Source organism: Anomaloglossus baeobatrachus, chromosome 5 (genome assembly GCF_048569485.1).
Source record: "Anomaloglossus baeobatrachus isolate aAnoBae1 chromosome 5, aAnoBae1.hap1, whole genome shotgun sequence".
NCBI lineage: Eukaryota > Metazoa > Chordata > Amphibia > Anura > Aromobatidae > Anomaloglossus > Anomaloglossus baeobatrachus.
The window spans coordinates 147,083,601-147,099,799 of NC_134357.1; the positions used below are offsets into that span (position 1 = coordinate 147,083,601).

General features: G+C 43.2%; 1 protein-coding gene across 2 annotated transcripts in view; it reads right to left on the reverse strand.

Annotated features, from left to right (window-relative positions):
• Positions 1 to 16,199, reverse strand: part of CDH23 (cadherin related 23) — a 1,872,161-nt gene that overhangs the window by 214,730 nt on the left and 1,641,232 nt on the right. For both annotated transcript variants that reach the window (XM_075348968.1, XM_075348971.1), the window contains exon 40: positions 3,193 to 3,326. In XM_075348968.1, coding sequence (XP_075205083.1) covers positions 3,193 to 3,326 — 134 coding nt within the window. The remainder of the gene's footprint in view (positions 1 to 3,192; positions 3,327 to 16,199) is intronic.

Consider the following 16,199-nt stretch of genomic DNA (forward strand, 5'->3'; position numbering starts at 1 on the left):
TTCATCCTTCTTTCAACTATATGAATTTTGCAAATGCCGTATGCTGAAAAACAGCCCCACACCATGATGTTTCCACCTTCAAACTTCACTGTTGGAATCGTGTTTTTGGGGTAATATGCAGCGTTTTTTGGCCACTAAACATGGTGTGTATAATGGCATCCAAAGAGCTCAATCTTTGTCTCATCTGTCTCAGTTATAATCTCCCAGTACTTCCTAAGCTTCTCTAAATGTTGTTGAGCAAACTTTAAATGCACTTGAATATGCTTTTTGTTCAGCAATGGAGTCTTGCGTGGTGAGCGTGCATACAGGCTATGGATCTTTGGAAACAATTGTACCTACTGTTTCCAGGTCTCTCTGTCACGCTCCATAGGTGATCCTGGATTCTTGAACAACTCTCCTGATAATTCTTTTCACTCTTTTGTTTGAAATCTTATGGGGAGAACCTGGTCGTGGCAGGTTTATGGTGAAATTCTTATCTTTCCAGTTCTAGATTATGGCCCCAAGACTACTCACTGAAACTTCCAGTAATTTAGAAATTCTGTAACCAATGCCATCAGTATGTTATACAACAAGGTTGTGACGGTCTTGAGACAGCTCAGTGGTTTTACCTATCATGAGATGTTTTTTGTGTAGCAGCTTATTAATAAGATACCCTTTTACCTTTTATAGGCCATCAGTTGAATCAGCTGCTATTATTTTTTTTACTAAGTGTCAGGATTGCTTTCTAATTTCTGATGGACTTCAGCTGGTGTCATGAGTTTCCATGGCTTTTTGCACCTCTCTTTCTCCATCTGTTCAATTCCTGTGGCATTTCTCATCAGGCAACTGTATTTTTTTTAATTTATGGACCTCTATGGTTTGATTTCTTTGCTTGTGTGGAGTGAATTGTATTTTTCTTACATTTACTGAGACTTTCATGTCAATACTTAGAAAATTGGTGAGGTATTCAATACTTATTTCACCTGCTGCATATACTGTATATTATAAATGAATGGAGTGTGTTTACTGCTGTATTTATATATGCTGTATATATTAACTAGTTTAAGACTGGGTAATTTTCCCCCGTTCATGACCAGGTACATCTATATATTTTTTATACATATGATTTTAGAAGCTCTAAATATTTTAAAATGTCATTGCAGAGTACGGTAATATGAAGACTGCCCAGGTGTTTAAAGTATAAGTATTATTCCAAAGTATTAAAGTATTTAATTTATGGAGATTGTTTACTACTGGTATATATTTCTGGCTTATTAATTGTAGGTATAATGCATACACTCCATAGCGATATTAAATTTAATATAGGTGAGAACAGTTATATCGTAGCTTGATTTTTATGTAGGAGGAGAAGGTTTCATGCATAAAAAACCCTAGAATCAGCACTGGAGGGGTCCATGATAGAGATGGGAAAATAAATTTTAAAAAATCCAGTTCATCAGCCAGGTCAGTAATTTGTGGCTGGATGGGATGCTTGTGAATCTCCTTAGCTCCATGTATTCTTGGCGGGCATGATGTCCTTATTGCGGCATGATGTATCCATGATGTCTCATCAGCTTGGCTATAATCAAACGAATGCAAAGAAGTAAGCAGGCACAGATTACTGACGTAGCCGATGGACCAAAGTCTTGCAAACAGATACTTCCATCTCTACTGTATACAGAGAACTCACATTAAGAGTTGCCGTGATTAAATTCTCGCAAATTGACTGATTTCAATTTCTCTACTTTGAACTATAAGCTGTCCACCTAAATCTGGCTAAGCATATGTACTACTGGTCTTACCACAACAGATTATGGTCAGTCTTAAGGTCCAGTCACACTAAGCAACTTACCAGCGATCCCAACAACGATAGGGATCGCTGGTAAGTTGCTAGGAGGTTGCTGGTGAGATGTCACACTGCGACGCTCCAGCGATCCCACCAGCAACCTGACCTGGCAGGGATCGCTGGAGCGTTGCTACACGAGTTGCTGGTGAGCTCACCAGCAACCAGCCCCCAGCGCAGCGTGGAAGATGCTGCGCTTGGTAACTAAGGTAAATATCGGGTAACCAACCCGATATTTACCTTGGTTACCAGCGCACGGAGCTACACGTGCAGAGAGCAGGGAGCAGCGCACACTGAGCGCTGGCTCCATGCTCTCCTAGTTACAGCACACATCGGGTTAATTACCGATGTGTGCTGCAGCTACATGTGCACAGAGCAGGGAGCAGCGCACATCGCTTAGCGCTGGCTCCTTGCTCTCCTAGTTACAGCACACATCGGGTTAATTACCCGATGTGTGCTGCAGCTAAATGTGCACAGAGCAGGGAGCAGCGCACAATGCTTAGCGCTGGCTCCCTGCTCTCCTAGCTACAGCACACATCGGGTTAATTAACCCGATGTGTCCTGCAGCTACATGTGCACAGAGCAGGAGCCGGCACTGACAGTGAGAGCGGCGGAGGCTGGTAACAAAGGTAAATATCGGATAACCAAGGACAGGGCTTCTTGGTTACCCGATGTTTACTGTGGTTACCAGCCTCCGCAGAAGCCGGCTCCTGCTGCCTGCACATTTAGTTGTTGCTGTCTCGCTGTCACACACAGCGATCTGTGCTTCACAGCGGGACAGCAACAACTAAAAAATGGCACAGGACATTCAGCAACAACCAACGACCTCACAGCAGGGGCCAGGTTGTTGCTGGATGTCACACACAGCAACATCGCTAGCAACGTCACAAAAGTTGTTCGTTAGCAGCGATGTTGCTAGCGATGTTGCTTAGTGTGACGGGGCCTTTAGAAAGCATTCATACAAACGTGCTCAAAAGTAAGCTCAGAGTAAACACTTGTTATAAATATAATTTATACTTCTAAAGTCAATGTGTAAATACTGTTATGCCCCAAAAAGTGAAGGGTATTCTAGGAGTAACACTGGCACACATTGGCTAACCGGAAAAATTACATCTGCAAGTGTTCAGAGAACAGAGGCTCGTTTTACTGGCAGTTTATAAATAAATTACTGAGACAAGAGCACAGGGGTAAGTTTTCTGGTGTTATAGTTTTTGAGGCATAAAAGCATTTACATTGATTTATCTACTAGCACAATACCACAATATAATTTTTATTGTACATCATAATTGTAAAGTAAGAATAATAATAACAAAATTTAACTTAAGAAAAATTGTAACATGGAAATCCAGAACATTCTGTAGTTACTTAACCGTAGCACTGAAAGGAGGATTGCCTCCGTCTCTCGCCATTATAGTGATGTTGTAGGAAGCAATGTTCTCTCGGTCCAATTCATAGTCTTTTCTTACTCTCAAATCCCCCTCAACTGATGAAATTACAAACTCCCCTTTTAAAAGAAAGAGAAACTTGTTATTTGAAGAGCCACCACTAAATACTAAAGAAAAACTATACAGCACAGTGAGAATTAGAATAACACAGTAGACAGTGGGCGCCAAAGCTTTAGACAGCCCGAATGTAATGTATTAATAATATGCTAATATTGGAGATTCTCTACTAGGAAATAATATAATCAGTAAATGTGGGCTTACATTAAAGGGAACCTGTCACCACTTTTTTTGGCTATAAGCTGCGGCCACCACCACCGGGCTCTTATATACAGCATTCTAACATGCTGTATATAAGAGTCCAGGCCGGGGGTATAACATAAAAAACACTTTATAATACTTACCTAACAGTCATGCTGTGGGCCTTATGGGTGTCTCCGTTCTCCGGTGTCGGCGCCTCCTCTTTTTGCCATCTTTGTTCTCCTTATCTAGCCACGGTGCATGACGGTTCCGACGTCATACACACTCGCCGGCATTCAGGTCCTGAGCAAGCGCACTTTGATGTGCCCTGAGCAGGGCAGATCAAAGTATTATAGTGCGCCTGCGCAGGATCGTCGAGTGTGTATGACGTAGCCGCGTCATGCACCCAGGCTTCAGAAAAAGGACAAAGATGACTGAAAGAGGAGGCGCCGACACCGGACAATGGAAACGCCCATAAGGCCCACAGCGCGACCGTTAGGTAAGTATTATAAAGTGTTTTTTTATGTTATACCCCCGGCCTGAGCTTTTATATACAGCATGTTAGAATGCGGTATGTAAGAGCCCGGTGGTGGTGGCCGCAGCCTATAGTCCAAAAAAGTGGTGACAGGTTCCCTTTAACTGATTTGGGACATTAAACCACTGCCGAGTGACAGTTGTGTAACCACTTCACCACCCGGTGATTTTCTGTTTTTTCAATTTTTCCTCCTTTTCTTTCAAGAGTCTTAGCTTTTTTTATTTGTCCATCAATTTAGCCATATGAGGGCGTGCTTTTGCCGGACAAGTTGTAATTTTGAATGACACCATTCATTCTGCCCCATATTGCACTGAAAAATAGGAAAATAATTCCAAGTGTGGTGAAATTGCAAAAAAGTGCAATTGCACGATTGATTTTTGTTTTGCTTTTTTTTTTTTTATTTCACATGTTCACTATATGTTAAAACTGACCTGGCTGGCTTGAAGCTGATAGTTTGATTGCTTCTGGTGTAAAGAGCGGTGCTTCAGCATCGCTATGAGCAGCAGAATTACTGATGATCTGTAGATGCCGGAGCTCAGTCGGCATTCACAAGAATTACATTATGACAGGTGACAGGAGTCATCAGCTGACCTCCGGCTGTCATGATAACTGATGGGGGCAAAAAATGACGTCTCTAATCCACTCGCCCCTGTTAGCTGCACATGTTGGATCAGCCGACGTGTGGGAGGAAACATGCACACACATGACCTATGACATACTGGTATGTCATAGGTCGTGAAGAGGTTAATCGCCTGCCAACAATGCGCATTGAACAATCTGTAACACATTAATGAGTGTACATTGCTTGCCATTATTCTTGGCAGCGCGAGTTCTGCTTACATAGAGTTAGATCCATATATATTTGGACAAAGAGAACTTTTTTCCCATTTTTGTTCTGTACATTACCACAATGGAGTTTGAACAAAACAATTCAGACATAACTGAATTTCAGATTTTCAGCTTTAATTCAGTGGGTTGTACAAAATTATTGCATAAAATTATGAGGAAATAAAGCATTTTTTAAACTCAATCCCTTCATTTCAGGGGCTCAAAAGTACCTGGACAAATTACATATTTGGTAATAAAATGTTAATCTCTAATACTTGGTTGAAAACCCTTTGTTGGTAATGACTGCCTGAAGTCTTGAACTCCTGAACATCACCAGATGTTGTGTTTCTTCCTTTTAAATGCTCTCCAGGCCTTTACTGCAGTGGTTTTCAGTTGCTGTTGTGTGATTGTGGGCCTTTCTGTCTGAAGTTTAGTCTTTAATAAGTGAAATGCGTCTCTATTGGGTTGAGATCAGGTGACTGACTTGGACATTCAAGAATATTCCACTTCTTTGCTTTAATAAACTCCTGGGTTTGGTGTTATGTTTTGGGTCATTGTTCTTCTGTATTATGAAACACTGAGTAATCAGTTTGGTTGCATTTGGCTGGATATGAGCACACAGTATGCCTCTGAAAACCCCATAATTCATCTGGCTGCTTCAGTACTGTGCCACATCATCAATAAACACCTTAGAGATCCAGTGCAATTGGCAGCCATGCATGTCCAAGCCATCACACTGCCTCCACCGTATTATTTTTACAGATGATGTGGTATGCATTGGATCATGAGCTGTACCATGCCTTTGCCATACTTTTTCTTTCCATCATTCTGGTAGAGGTTGATCTTGGTTTCATCTGTTCAAAGAATGTTCTTCTAAAACTGTGCTGTTTTTTTAAGTTTGTTTTTTTTAGCAAAGTCCAATCTAGCCTTCTTATTACTGAGGCTTATGAGTGGCTTGCTCCGTGCACTGATCCCTATGTATTTTCTTTCATGCAGTCTTCTCTTTATGGTAGATTTGGATATTGATACCCCTACATCCTGGAGAGTGTTGTTCACTTAGTTGAATGTTGTGAAGGGGTTTCTCTTCACTATGGTAATTGTTCTACAATTACCCACCACTGTTTGCTTCTGTGGGCATCAAAGTCTTTTTGCATTGTTGAGATCACCAGTGCTTTCTTTTTCAGGATGTACCAAACTGTAGATTTAGCCACTCCTAATATTGTAGCAATTTCTCTGATTTTTTTTCCTGTTTTGGGAGAAGAAGGATGGCTTGTTTCACCAGCATGGAGACCTCCTTTGACTGCATATTTACTCAGCAAAAACATCAAAATGCAAGCGCCACACCTCAAATCAACTCCAGGCCTTTTATGTGGCTAATTGAGAATGAAATAACAAAGGAATTTCCAACACCAGCCCATTAAATAGACTGAGAGTCAATTGTCCAATTACTTTTAGGCCCTTTAAAATGAGGGTGACACATGTAAAGGAGCAGAAACGCCTAAAATCCTTTATCAAATTATAATGTTCATACCCTCAAATGAAAGCTAAAAGTCATGTCCATAATAAAACTATAACTTGAATATGTTTCTGTAAACAGGTAAAAAAAACATTTGTGTCACGTGTCCAAATATATGGACCTAACTATAGTACAATGTGCCGTAAAGAACGATCATGTTATCTTTTATGTAGCGCAAATGAATATTTCACCTGATGAATAGAGATGAGCGAACCGGCCGTGGTTCGGCTCGAGTTCGGTTCGACGAACGGAGGTCTCGTTCGAGTTCGGTTCGGAGAACCGGTTCGGCGAACAACTCGAACCGCATAAGAAACAATGGGAGGCAATCACAAACACATAAAAACACCTAGAAAACACCCTCAAAGGTGTCCAAAGGGTGACAAACAACTCACAACACAACACAAAAACATGGGAAAGTGACAAGAACAAATTCTCATGCGAAAACAAAACAGCTTGAAGAGGAAAAAGAGGACGAGACACAGATATAGGCATGGCATGCCCTTCTAAAATCATGCAAAACACCGCAAGGGTTAGTCCAAGCGGAGTCTCCCTTTTTTCCAAAAATTGGGCCACTCACACCCACCCCTTCAGTGGCAGCACTTGTGCCCCAGTTGTACACTTCACAGGTAGATTTGCATCAAGCACATTCAAAAATACGCCATACTTAACCGTCTCCAGAATGACACCGGGGTAGGTAGCTAAGTTTTTCCTGATCCCAGCTCTGTTCATCTTGGATCATTTTTAAAAACAATGTAAGCAAGGGTTACTCCAAGCGGAGTCTCCCTTTTTTCCAAAAATTGGGCCACACAGACACCGCTTTAGTGGCAGCACTTGTGCCCCAGTCGTACACTTCACAGGTTTATTTGGATCAAGCACATTCAAAAATACGCCATACTTAACAGTCCCCAGGATGACACCGAGGTAGGTAGCAAAGTCTTTGCTGAACCATGACTTGTTCATCTTGGCTCCTTTTAAAAACACAGCAAGCAAGGGTTACTCCAAGCGGAGTCTCCCTTTTTTCCAAAAATTGGGCCACACACACACCCACCCCTTCAGTGGCAGCACTTGTGCCCCAGTTTTACACTTCACAGGTAGATTTGCATCAAGCACATTCAAAATCCACAAGCATTTACTCTCCCCAGGATGACACAGGGGTAGTAAATTCCTTGTGGATCCATGACTTGTTCATTTTGATGAACGTTAGTCTTTCCACATTGTCACTGGACAGACGCGTGAGCTTATCTGTCAGCACACACCCAGCATCACTGAAGACACGTTCAGAGACAACGCTGGCAGCTGGACACGACAAAATCTCCAAGGCGTAAGTGGAGAGCTCTGGCCATTTTTCAAGATTTGAAGCCCAAAATGAGCAAGGCTCCATTTGCAAAGTCATGGCATCGATGTTCATTTAGAGATACTCCTGTATCATCCTCTCCAGCCGTTGACTATGTGTCAGACTTGTTGTCTCTGGTGGCCTTGCAAAGGATGGTCTAAAAAAATTATGAAAAGATTCAATAAAATTGCTGTTACCAGCACCACATACGGTGCTGCTGGTACGGGTAGACTGTTGAAGATGACGAGACCGTCCCTTGTTTGTCAAGTTACAACTGGGAGATTCACTCCCTGCACCACGGTTGTTTGGTGGAAAAGCCAAGCTAAGATCGAGTAACAGCTTCTGCTGATACTCCTGCATACGTGCGTCCCTTTCTATGGCTGGAATTATGTCACAAAATTTGGACTTGTACCGGGGATCTAATAGTGTGGCAAGCCAGTAGTCATCATCACTTCTAATTTTGACAATACGAGAGTCATGTTGGAGGTAGTGCAGCAAGAAGGCGCTCGTGTGTCTTGCGCAGCCATGCGGACCAAGTCCACGCTGTGTTTGTGGCATAGAGGTGCTAACCGTTCTTTCTTCCTCTGACATCTCTCCCTCATCTGCTGAGTCTTCCATGTCCATGGACAGTTCGTCCTCCATTTCTTCATGTTCTCCTGCACCTTCCTCAACATTTCGCCTGCTACCATGCGCCCTTGTTGATCCCTGTCCCCCATGGTCCCATGCCTGCCGCATTGGTGATGATGAACGTCTGGACCTTGGTGATGTTGTTGTCTCTTGCGCATATGAATCCTCCTCTAGTTCCTCCCCTTACTTGTGTCCCACCCCCTGACTCCGAATAGTGTTTAGCGTGTGCTCCAGCATGTAAATGACTGGAATTGTCATGCTGATGATGGCATTGTCAGTGCTAAACATATTCGTCGCCATGTCGAAACTGTGCAGAAGGGTGCATAGGTCCTTGATCTGAGACCACTCCATCAGGGTGATCTGCCCCACCTCTGCATCTCGTTGTCCCAGGCTATACATCATGACGTATTGCACCAGGGCTCGATGGTGCTGCCACAGTCGCTCTAACATGTGGAGAGTCAAATTCCAGCGTGTCGGCACATCGCATTTCAGGCAATGAACCGGCAAGCCGAAAAACTTCTGGAGCGATGCAAGTCGCTCAGCAGCGGTGGTTGAACGGCGGAAGTGAGCAGACAGTTTTCGTGCCCTGTTCAGAAGGCCATCTAGGCCGGGATAGTGTGTTAAAAATTGCTGGACAACAAGGTTCAACACGTGAGCCATACAGGGCACGTGTGTCACATTGCCCAGGTGAAGGGCCGCACCCAGGTTTGCAGCATTGTCGCACACGACCTTACCAGGCTGCAGGTTGAGTGGAGACAACCATTTATTAAACTCAGTCTCCAGAGCTGCCCACAACTCAGCCGCTGTGTGACTCTTATTTCCAAGACATTTCAAGCTAAAGACCGCCTGATGCCGTTGTGCTCTGCTGCCAGCATAGTAATGAGGGGTGCGTTATTCCTTCTGCGCAGTTGCAACGCTGGTGGCCTGACCAGGCAGGCTTGGGGCGGAGGTGGAGGACCCAGATGAGGTGGAGGAGGCAGAAGCAGTGGTGGAACTTGGACAGACAGAGGATTGACACACAAGTCGTGGGGACGGCAAGACTTGTGCAGCAGACCCTTCACCATCTATCACCATAGTTACCCAGTGCCCAGTCAGCGACATGTAACGTCCCTGTCCATGCTTACTGGTACAAGTATCGGTGGTGAAATGCACCCGTTCACACACAGAGTTTCTCAAGGAAGCGGTGATGTTGTGAGCGACATGCTGGTGTAGCGCAGGCACACCTTTCTTAGAGAAGCAGTGGCGACTGGGCATCTGGTACTGGGGCACAGCGACAGACATAAGGTCTCTAAAATCCTGTGTGTCCACCAGGCGGAAAGGCAGCATTTCGGCAGCCAAGACCTTACCGAGGGAAAAGTCAACCTCTTAGCTTTGTCATGGGTCACAGGAAATGGCCTTTTATTTGTCCACATCTGAGGGACAGAGATCTGGCTGCTGTGTGTAGACGGTGGTGAGTAAGGTGTCCCTGAAAAAATGCAGGTTTGTGAGGAAAGTGCAGGTGTAGACATGATGTTGCCTTCATCCAACGTTGAAGCTATCGATGTCTGAGAGAGCTGTACACACGCACTTGTTTCCCTTTCCAAACCAACTGACGACCTACCAAGCAAACTGCCTGTAGCGGTTACAGTGGTGGAAGTTGTGCGTGGAAAACCAGGTGTGACAGCTGTCCCCACAGTCCTAGAAGATGAAGAGCGCACGGATGCACTTGAAGGGGTAAGCGGTAAATGGTTCGCTCCGCTAGACCGCATTGCAACACAGTGAGCTTCCCACTGGGACATGTGATATTTATTCATGTGACGATTCATGGAAGAAGTTGTCAAACTCCTGAGGTTTTGCCCTCTACTAACAGAATTACGACAAATTTTACATATCACATGATTTGTGCGATCTTTTGCTATGTCAAAAAAGGTCCAGGCTAGGCAAGGCTTAGAGGGAATGCGACCTGCTGAGCCCCCCCCGACTAGTGCTCAGAGGCAGAGTGGTGGTTGAGGATGCAGTTGTAGACGTGCTACCAGTACTACTCCTCTGTCCAGGAAGGCGCAAGGTAACTTCTTCATCAGTAGCATCCTCCTCCACTGCCTCTGTTGACCTCCTCGAGTGCCTGACTGTGGGTTGACAGTAGGTGGAGTCTAGAACTTCCTCATCAAGCTTTGTGTTTAAACTCCCCTCACCCTCACACCGAGCCTCTTCCTGACATGAACCAATATTTAAGTTGTCATCCCAATCTGGTATCTGCGTCTCATCATCATCAGTATGTTCCTCATTGTCTATAACAACAGGCGTCACAGTTTGTGAATAAGGGTCAACATTATGCTCAGAAACTTGGTCCTCATGGCCTGAATCAGAGTCACAAAGGTTCTGGGCATCACTGCAGACCATTTCCTGGTCTGTACTCACTGTAGCTTGGGAGCAGACCTCTGATTCCCAGGCTGTAGTGTGACTGAACAGCTCTGCAGACTCAGCCATCTCAGTTCCACCATACTGTGCAGGGCGGATGGAGACTTCAGAGCTGGGAGAAAGCAAGTGTGATTGGGATGACAACTCAGAGGACTGGTGTTTTTTGGATGCGGTAGTTGAGGTGGCGGAGAGGGCACTTTTTGAACCATTTGAGATCCAGTCAAGCATTTTCTTTATTTGGCCATCATCAACCTTTGTTCCAGTTGTTCGTGTCCGTAAAAAAGGGAGCACATCGGATTGTCCACGGTAAGTAGTAGACATCTTACTTTTGCTGGAAGATGGTCTATCTTCAGCAGATGTTAATGGAGCTTTTCCACCTTCCCCACTGACAAACCCTTTTTTTCCTTTTCCAACACGCCTCTTCCCCTTTCCACCAGCATCTGTCATTTTGCCACTCATTTTGATTGCGACAAGATTGTGCACTTAAAATGTGGTAGTAAAACTTGAGAGGTGGTGTAGATTTCAGCGGTGGTCTAGCTTTATTAACAGCAGAATAAACAACAATAACTATCCCTGACAATGCAACTACGGCCCTTAAACTGGCAGCATAGTTTGCTATTAGAATGGCTTAGTAACAATGAGTTTCAGTGTGCAATGCAGAGGTGCCCCAAATATCTTTGCACCAGTGGGACAATAATGAAGTCCAACAGCCACTTTTAGGATGCCACTAAGTTTACTCAGTGTTTGCTAGTATAATGGCTTAGTAACAATGAGCTGGAGTGTGTAATGCAGAGGTGCTGCAAATAGATTTGCACTAGTGGGACACTAATGGAAGTCCAACAGCCACTTTTAGGATGCCACTAAGTTTACTCAGTGTTTGCTAGTATAATGGCTTAGTAACAATGAGCTTAAGTGTGCAATGCACAGGTGCTGCAAATAGATTTGCACTAGTGGGACACTAATGGAAGTCCAACAGCCACTTTTAGGATGCCACTAAGTTTACTCAGTGTTTGCTAGTATAATGGCTTAGTAACAATGAGTTTGAGTGTGCAATGCAGTGGTGCTGCAAATAGCTTTGCACCAGTGGGACAATAATGAAGTCCAAAAGCCACTTTTAGGATGCCACTAAGTTTCCTCAGTGTTTGCTAGTATAATGGCTTAGTAACAATGAGCTTGAGTGTGCAATGCAGAGGTGCTGCAAATAGATTTGCACTAGTGGGACACTAATGGAAGACCAACAGCCACTTTTAGGATGCCACTAAGTTTACTCAGTGTTTGCTAGTATAATGGCTTAGTAACAATGAGCTTGAGTGTGCAATGCAGAGGTGCTGCAAATAGATTTGCACTAGTGGGACACTAATGGAAGTCCAACAGCCACTTTTAGGATGCCACTAAGTTTACTCAGTATTTGCTAGTATAATGGCTTAGTAACAATGAGCTGGAGTGTGCAAACGGCAGGAGGGTACAGTGGCAGGGTTGTGGGTCTGTTTAGAGGAAAGGAAGCCTCACTTTATATCCCTCCTAATGGGGAAATGCAGCGAGGAAGTCCCTGACCTTAGCTACACAGACGCTCTTATCTGTAGCTGTTAAAATCTGTTTCCACAGACCTGACTGTCACCTATGGCTCTGAGCCTGCTGTTATTAGCCCTTACAAGGGCTAAAAGAAACTTCTATCCCTATTCTGTATAGCGCTGTGTGTACAGCGTACACAGCAGTATCGGAGACAGGAGCTAGGCCAGCGGTGACTGACACCCAGACGCAGAAGGCATATAATGGCGTCCTGACGGGCAGATACCCGTTTTTAAAATGCAGGGACATGTGACATGGACATCCTTTCACACATGCCGTTGCTTCTCTGGCTAAAAGTCCACTTAGCTGTGTGTGTGTCTGGGATTGGCTGACATGCTGGCCCGCCCCACTACACGCGCGCGCTTAGGGAAGGAAGACAAGGGGAAAAAAAATGGCGATCGCCATTATCCCAGCAGCAGTGATCTGCGTTGTTCCCGCACACTATACGCTGAAATTTCATAATAGTGTGAGTCACAGAGTGACTACACTATTGCAGCGGAAAGCCAGCTGGTAATTAGCTTGGCTTTTTGCTGGTAGAACCGTTCTCGAACGTAACTAGAACTATCGAGCTTTAGCAAAAAGCTCGAGTTCTAGTTCGATCTAGAACAGCCCCCAAAATCACTCGAACCGCGAACTGTAGAACCACGAACCGCGCTCAACTCTACTGATGAAGAAGCGTTTTGATTGGTAGCCAGTTTACATTGGAAGGCTACTGAAAAACAAATGCTCATAAGAAGGCTCGCTAACGATAATCTTTCAGTATATATGCTCCTTACTGAGCAGCCAATGCAGTGTTACCCATACAACAAATTCTTAACGAATGTGTATTTGATGTACATGGTTGCTTTTTTTCTGTTAAAGCATTTGACTACTCAGAAAAATTCATTTTAAGTGGTTAAGTGTCATTTAAAAAAATGTAACCTATTTTGATTTTTGCAGAAGTGGCTGAAAAAACTGAAGTAGAATCTTGTTTCATAATTTAGTCCCTTCACGTTTTATAAGAATTTTAAAAAAATATGATTTCCAAACAAAGACTCAAAGTGATAGTTTAATGTAATAGCTGAGAATCCCATGGATAATAATAGAGCAGCTCAAAAATAACCTAACCACTGAAATTATTTACTTTTTTTACTTTTTCATAACAACTAACTTAACAACTAATTGAGGACTACATTTTTCTCAAGATAATAATGGGTAAAATAGGTCCCAGCAGCACAACAGTACACATGCTGGGTGTCAACAACATTTTTATGATTCTTTTTTAACCCCTTCACGCCATGGGCATTTAATTTTTTTTTTTGGGAGGGGAGGTTTGGGGTTCGGATTTAGTTTTTTCCTCTCCTTCTGTGTTTGTTTAACTTATCTGTGTTTACATTTGAATTACCATCCATATATTTTAATTTACACCATACAATAATTCCACTCATTTTAACTATTTACTTCCAGCATTAATATTGGTACACTACCACTATCCTTAGTGGGATATCACTTTAACTACTTAGTGCAGGTATTTTGTCACCCCCTCCCACCTTTTTTTTCCTATCCATTTAGGTATTTCATACATAGGATAGTGCAGTAGTTCCTATTTTAAACTTATTTTCTTTCCTTGACAGGCGCCTACGCGGACCCTGCCTAACACTTGCAGCATCCTTCTAAGGGTCAGTACACACGGCGAGTAATATGGAGTGAGTGGAATGCAATAAAAAATAGCCTTCCACTCGGACCAATATTACTCTATGGGCCCGTCCCATGAGCGATCTGTTTTCTCAGCCCTAATTGGACCGAGAAAACAATCTCAGCATGCTGAAGGTATAATGCAATCCTGTTTCTCTTGCCACCATTCAAGTCTAGAGAGGCGAGAGAAACATCGCATTGCACTTGCGTTACACTGGTGTAACATGAGAGCAGTGCGATTCTCGCATCAGCCGGCAATAGAGGAGATAGGGCGATAAATCCCTCCCTCTCCTCCCCAGCGCTGGCCCTCCCCTCCGCAGCGTTGGCTCTCCCCTCCGCAACTGTAGTCTGATCGCACAATCGGACCACAGTCGCATGACACACACATGGCACTCGGCTCCCGCTGTGCTGCGAGCATTAGCCGAGTGTCATGTGAGGACTCGCACTAATCCCCTTGTGGCCTCAGCCTAATAGTACTAAAAATAAAAGCAATTATATTTACACACATTTCTATTTTTCCTTTTTGAGCTCCAGTGTTTCACAACTACTTTTAATTTAATAGATCGGAATTTTACAAACTCAGCGATATGTAATATGTATATTTATTTATTGCTTTATTTGTAATGGGGCAAAAGTGGGGTGATTTGAACTTTGTTTTTTTTTTTTCATATTTTAAGGTTTTTTTTTATTATTTTTTAACTTTTTGTTGTATTTAATAGTTCCCTTAGGGACTTGAAGTTGCGATCATCCAATCGCTTGTACTATACATAGCAGTGAGTGCCATTGCACTGCTTTGTATGGCACGAATTATGGCCACCTATGAACACTGGCCATAAATCAGAATTCACAGGAGAAAATCATGTTGACAAGCCGGGGGTCATCACTAGACCTCTGGCTGTCATGACAACCCATTGGCATGCAGATGGGCAGGAGGAGTCACGAACCTCCCCTGTCGTAGCATGTTAAATGCAACTGTCAGAGATTGACATCGGCATTTAACAGATTTACAGCTGTGGGTGGAACTCCGATCCACCCACAGCTGTTAGAGGCACATGATAGCTGATTAACTCAGCCATCCTGTGCAGGGAAAGATGTGAGCTAGTCGTTTGACAACACATTAAAGTCAAGGGGCCAACAGATGATGTATCAGTACCTAATATGTTGGTAAGGGATTAATACCTCCACACACATTCTATATCAATACTGTGTAAAGCAGGGTCTCAAACACATGGCCTAACTGATGCATGTGGCCTATTGCTCCAGCTCCCGAGACAACCTCGGAACAGCAAAGAAAAAGCCGAAGCAGGAGCATGCCGACAAGCCTTAATGACATCATGGCCTCGTTCTGGCCTTGTACAGTCACAAGATAGTACCACAGGACCGGAACGGTGTCAGTAAATGATGAAGGTAAGTATATGACAGGGAGCTTAGTAACTGGAATGATGCTTTAAGTCTATGAGCACCCCCAACCAAAGGCCAAGTAATGGCCTTTGGGTGAGCCTGGTAAGGTGCCCTTCAATAAGCAGGGTCTAACAGGTGAACTGTCAGTGTAAAACTGAAGTATAATAGTATTGCAGAATATTGGATCAGTAATCCAATATTAGTAAAACTTAAAAGTACCATATAGTGACTAAGTGAAAATATTGATGGGAAGAAAAATTTGATAAAAATGAAAAAATGTAAATCGAAATAAAGTACGAAAAAATAATGGAATTTTTTTTCTGCTAAAAAAGCTGTTTTATGTAAAAGCAAAAGTAAACAAAAAAGTACACTTTTGGTATTGCCGAATATGGAACAACTAAAGTTATAAGAATGTACCATAACCCACAAGATGAACATCGTTAACAAATAAAATATAGACACAACAAAAATTGAAGAAGAAGCTTTTTCATTCTGCTGACAAACAAAAAAATTGAATAAAAAGTGATTAAAAAAATTGTATTGAAAGAAAAATGGCATTACTGAAAACATCATGCTGTCCTGCAAGGAGTACGACTACCAGTGTTTAAGGTTTATTTTCCAAGGGGGCTGTCTCAACTGGTTAAATGCTAAATTGATATTTATCCCATTAAAAAATTCTCTCCATTTTTGTGAATGGAGGGATTTTTAATTTTCAAATGTACTATTTGTTGCATAGGTTACTGACCACCTCTGCAGTGTATCAGAGGTGGCTGATTTACTAGATAAAGAGAGCATGTTACAAGCTCTTTTCTCTA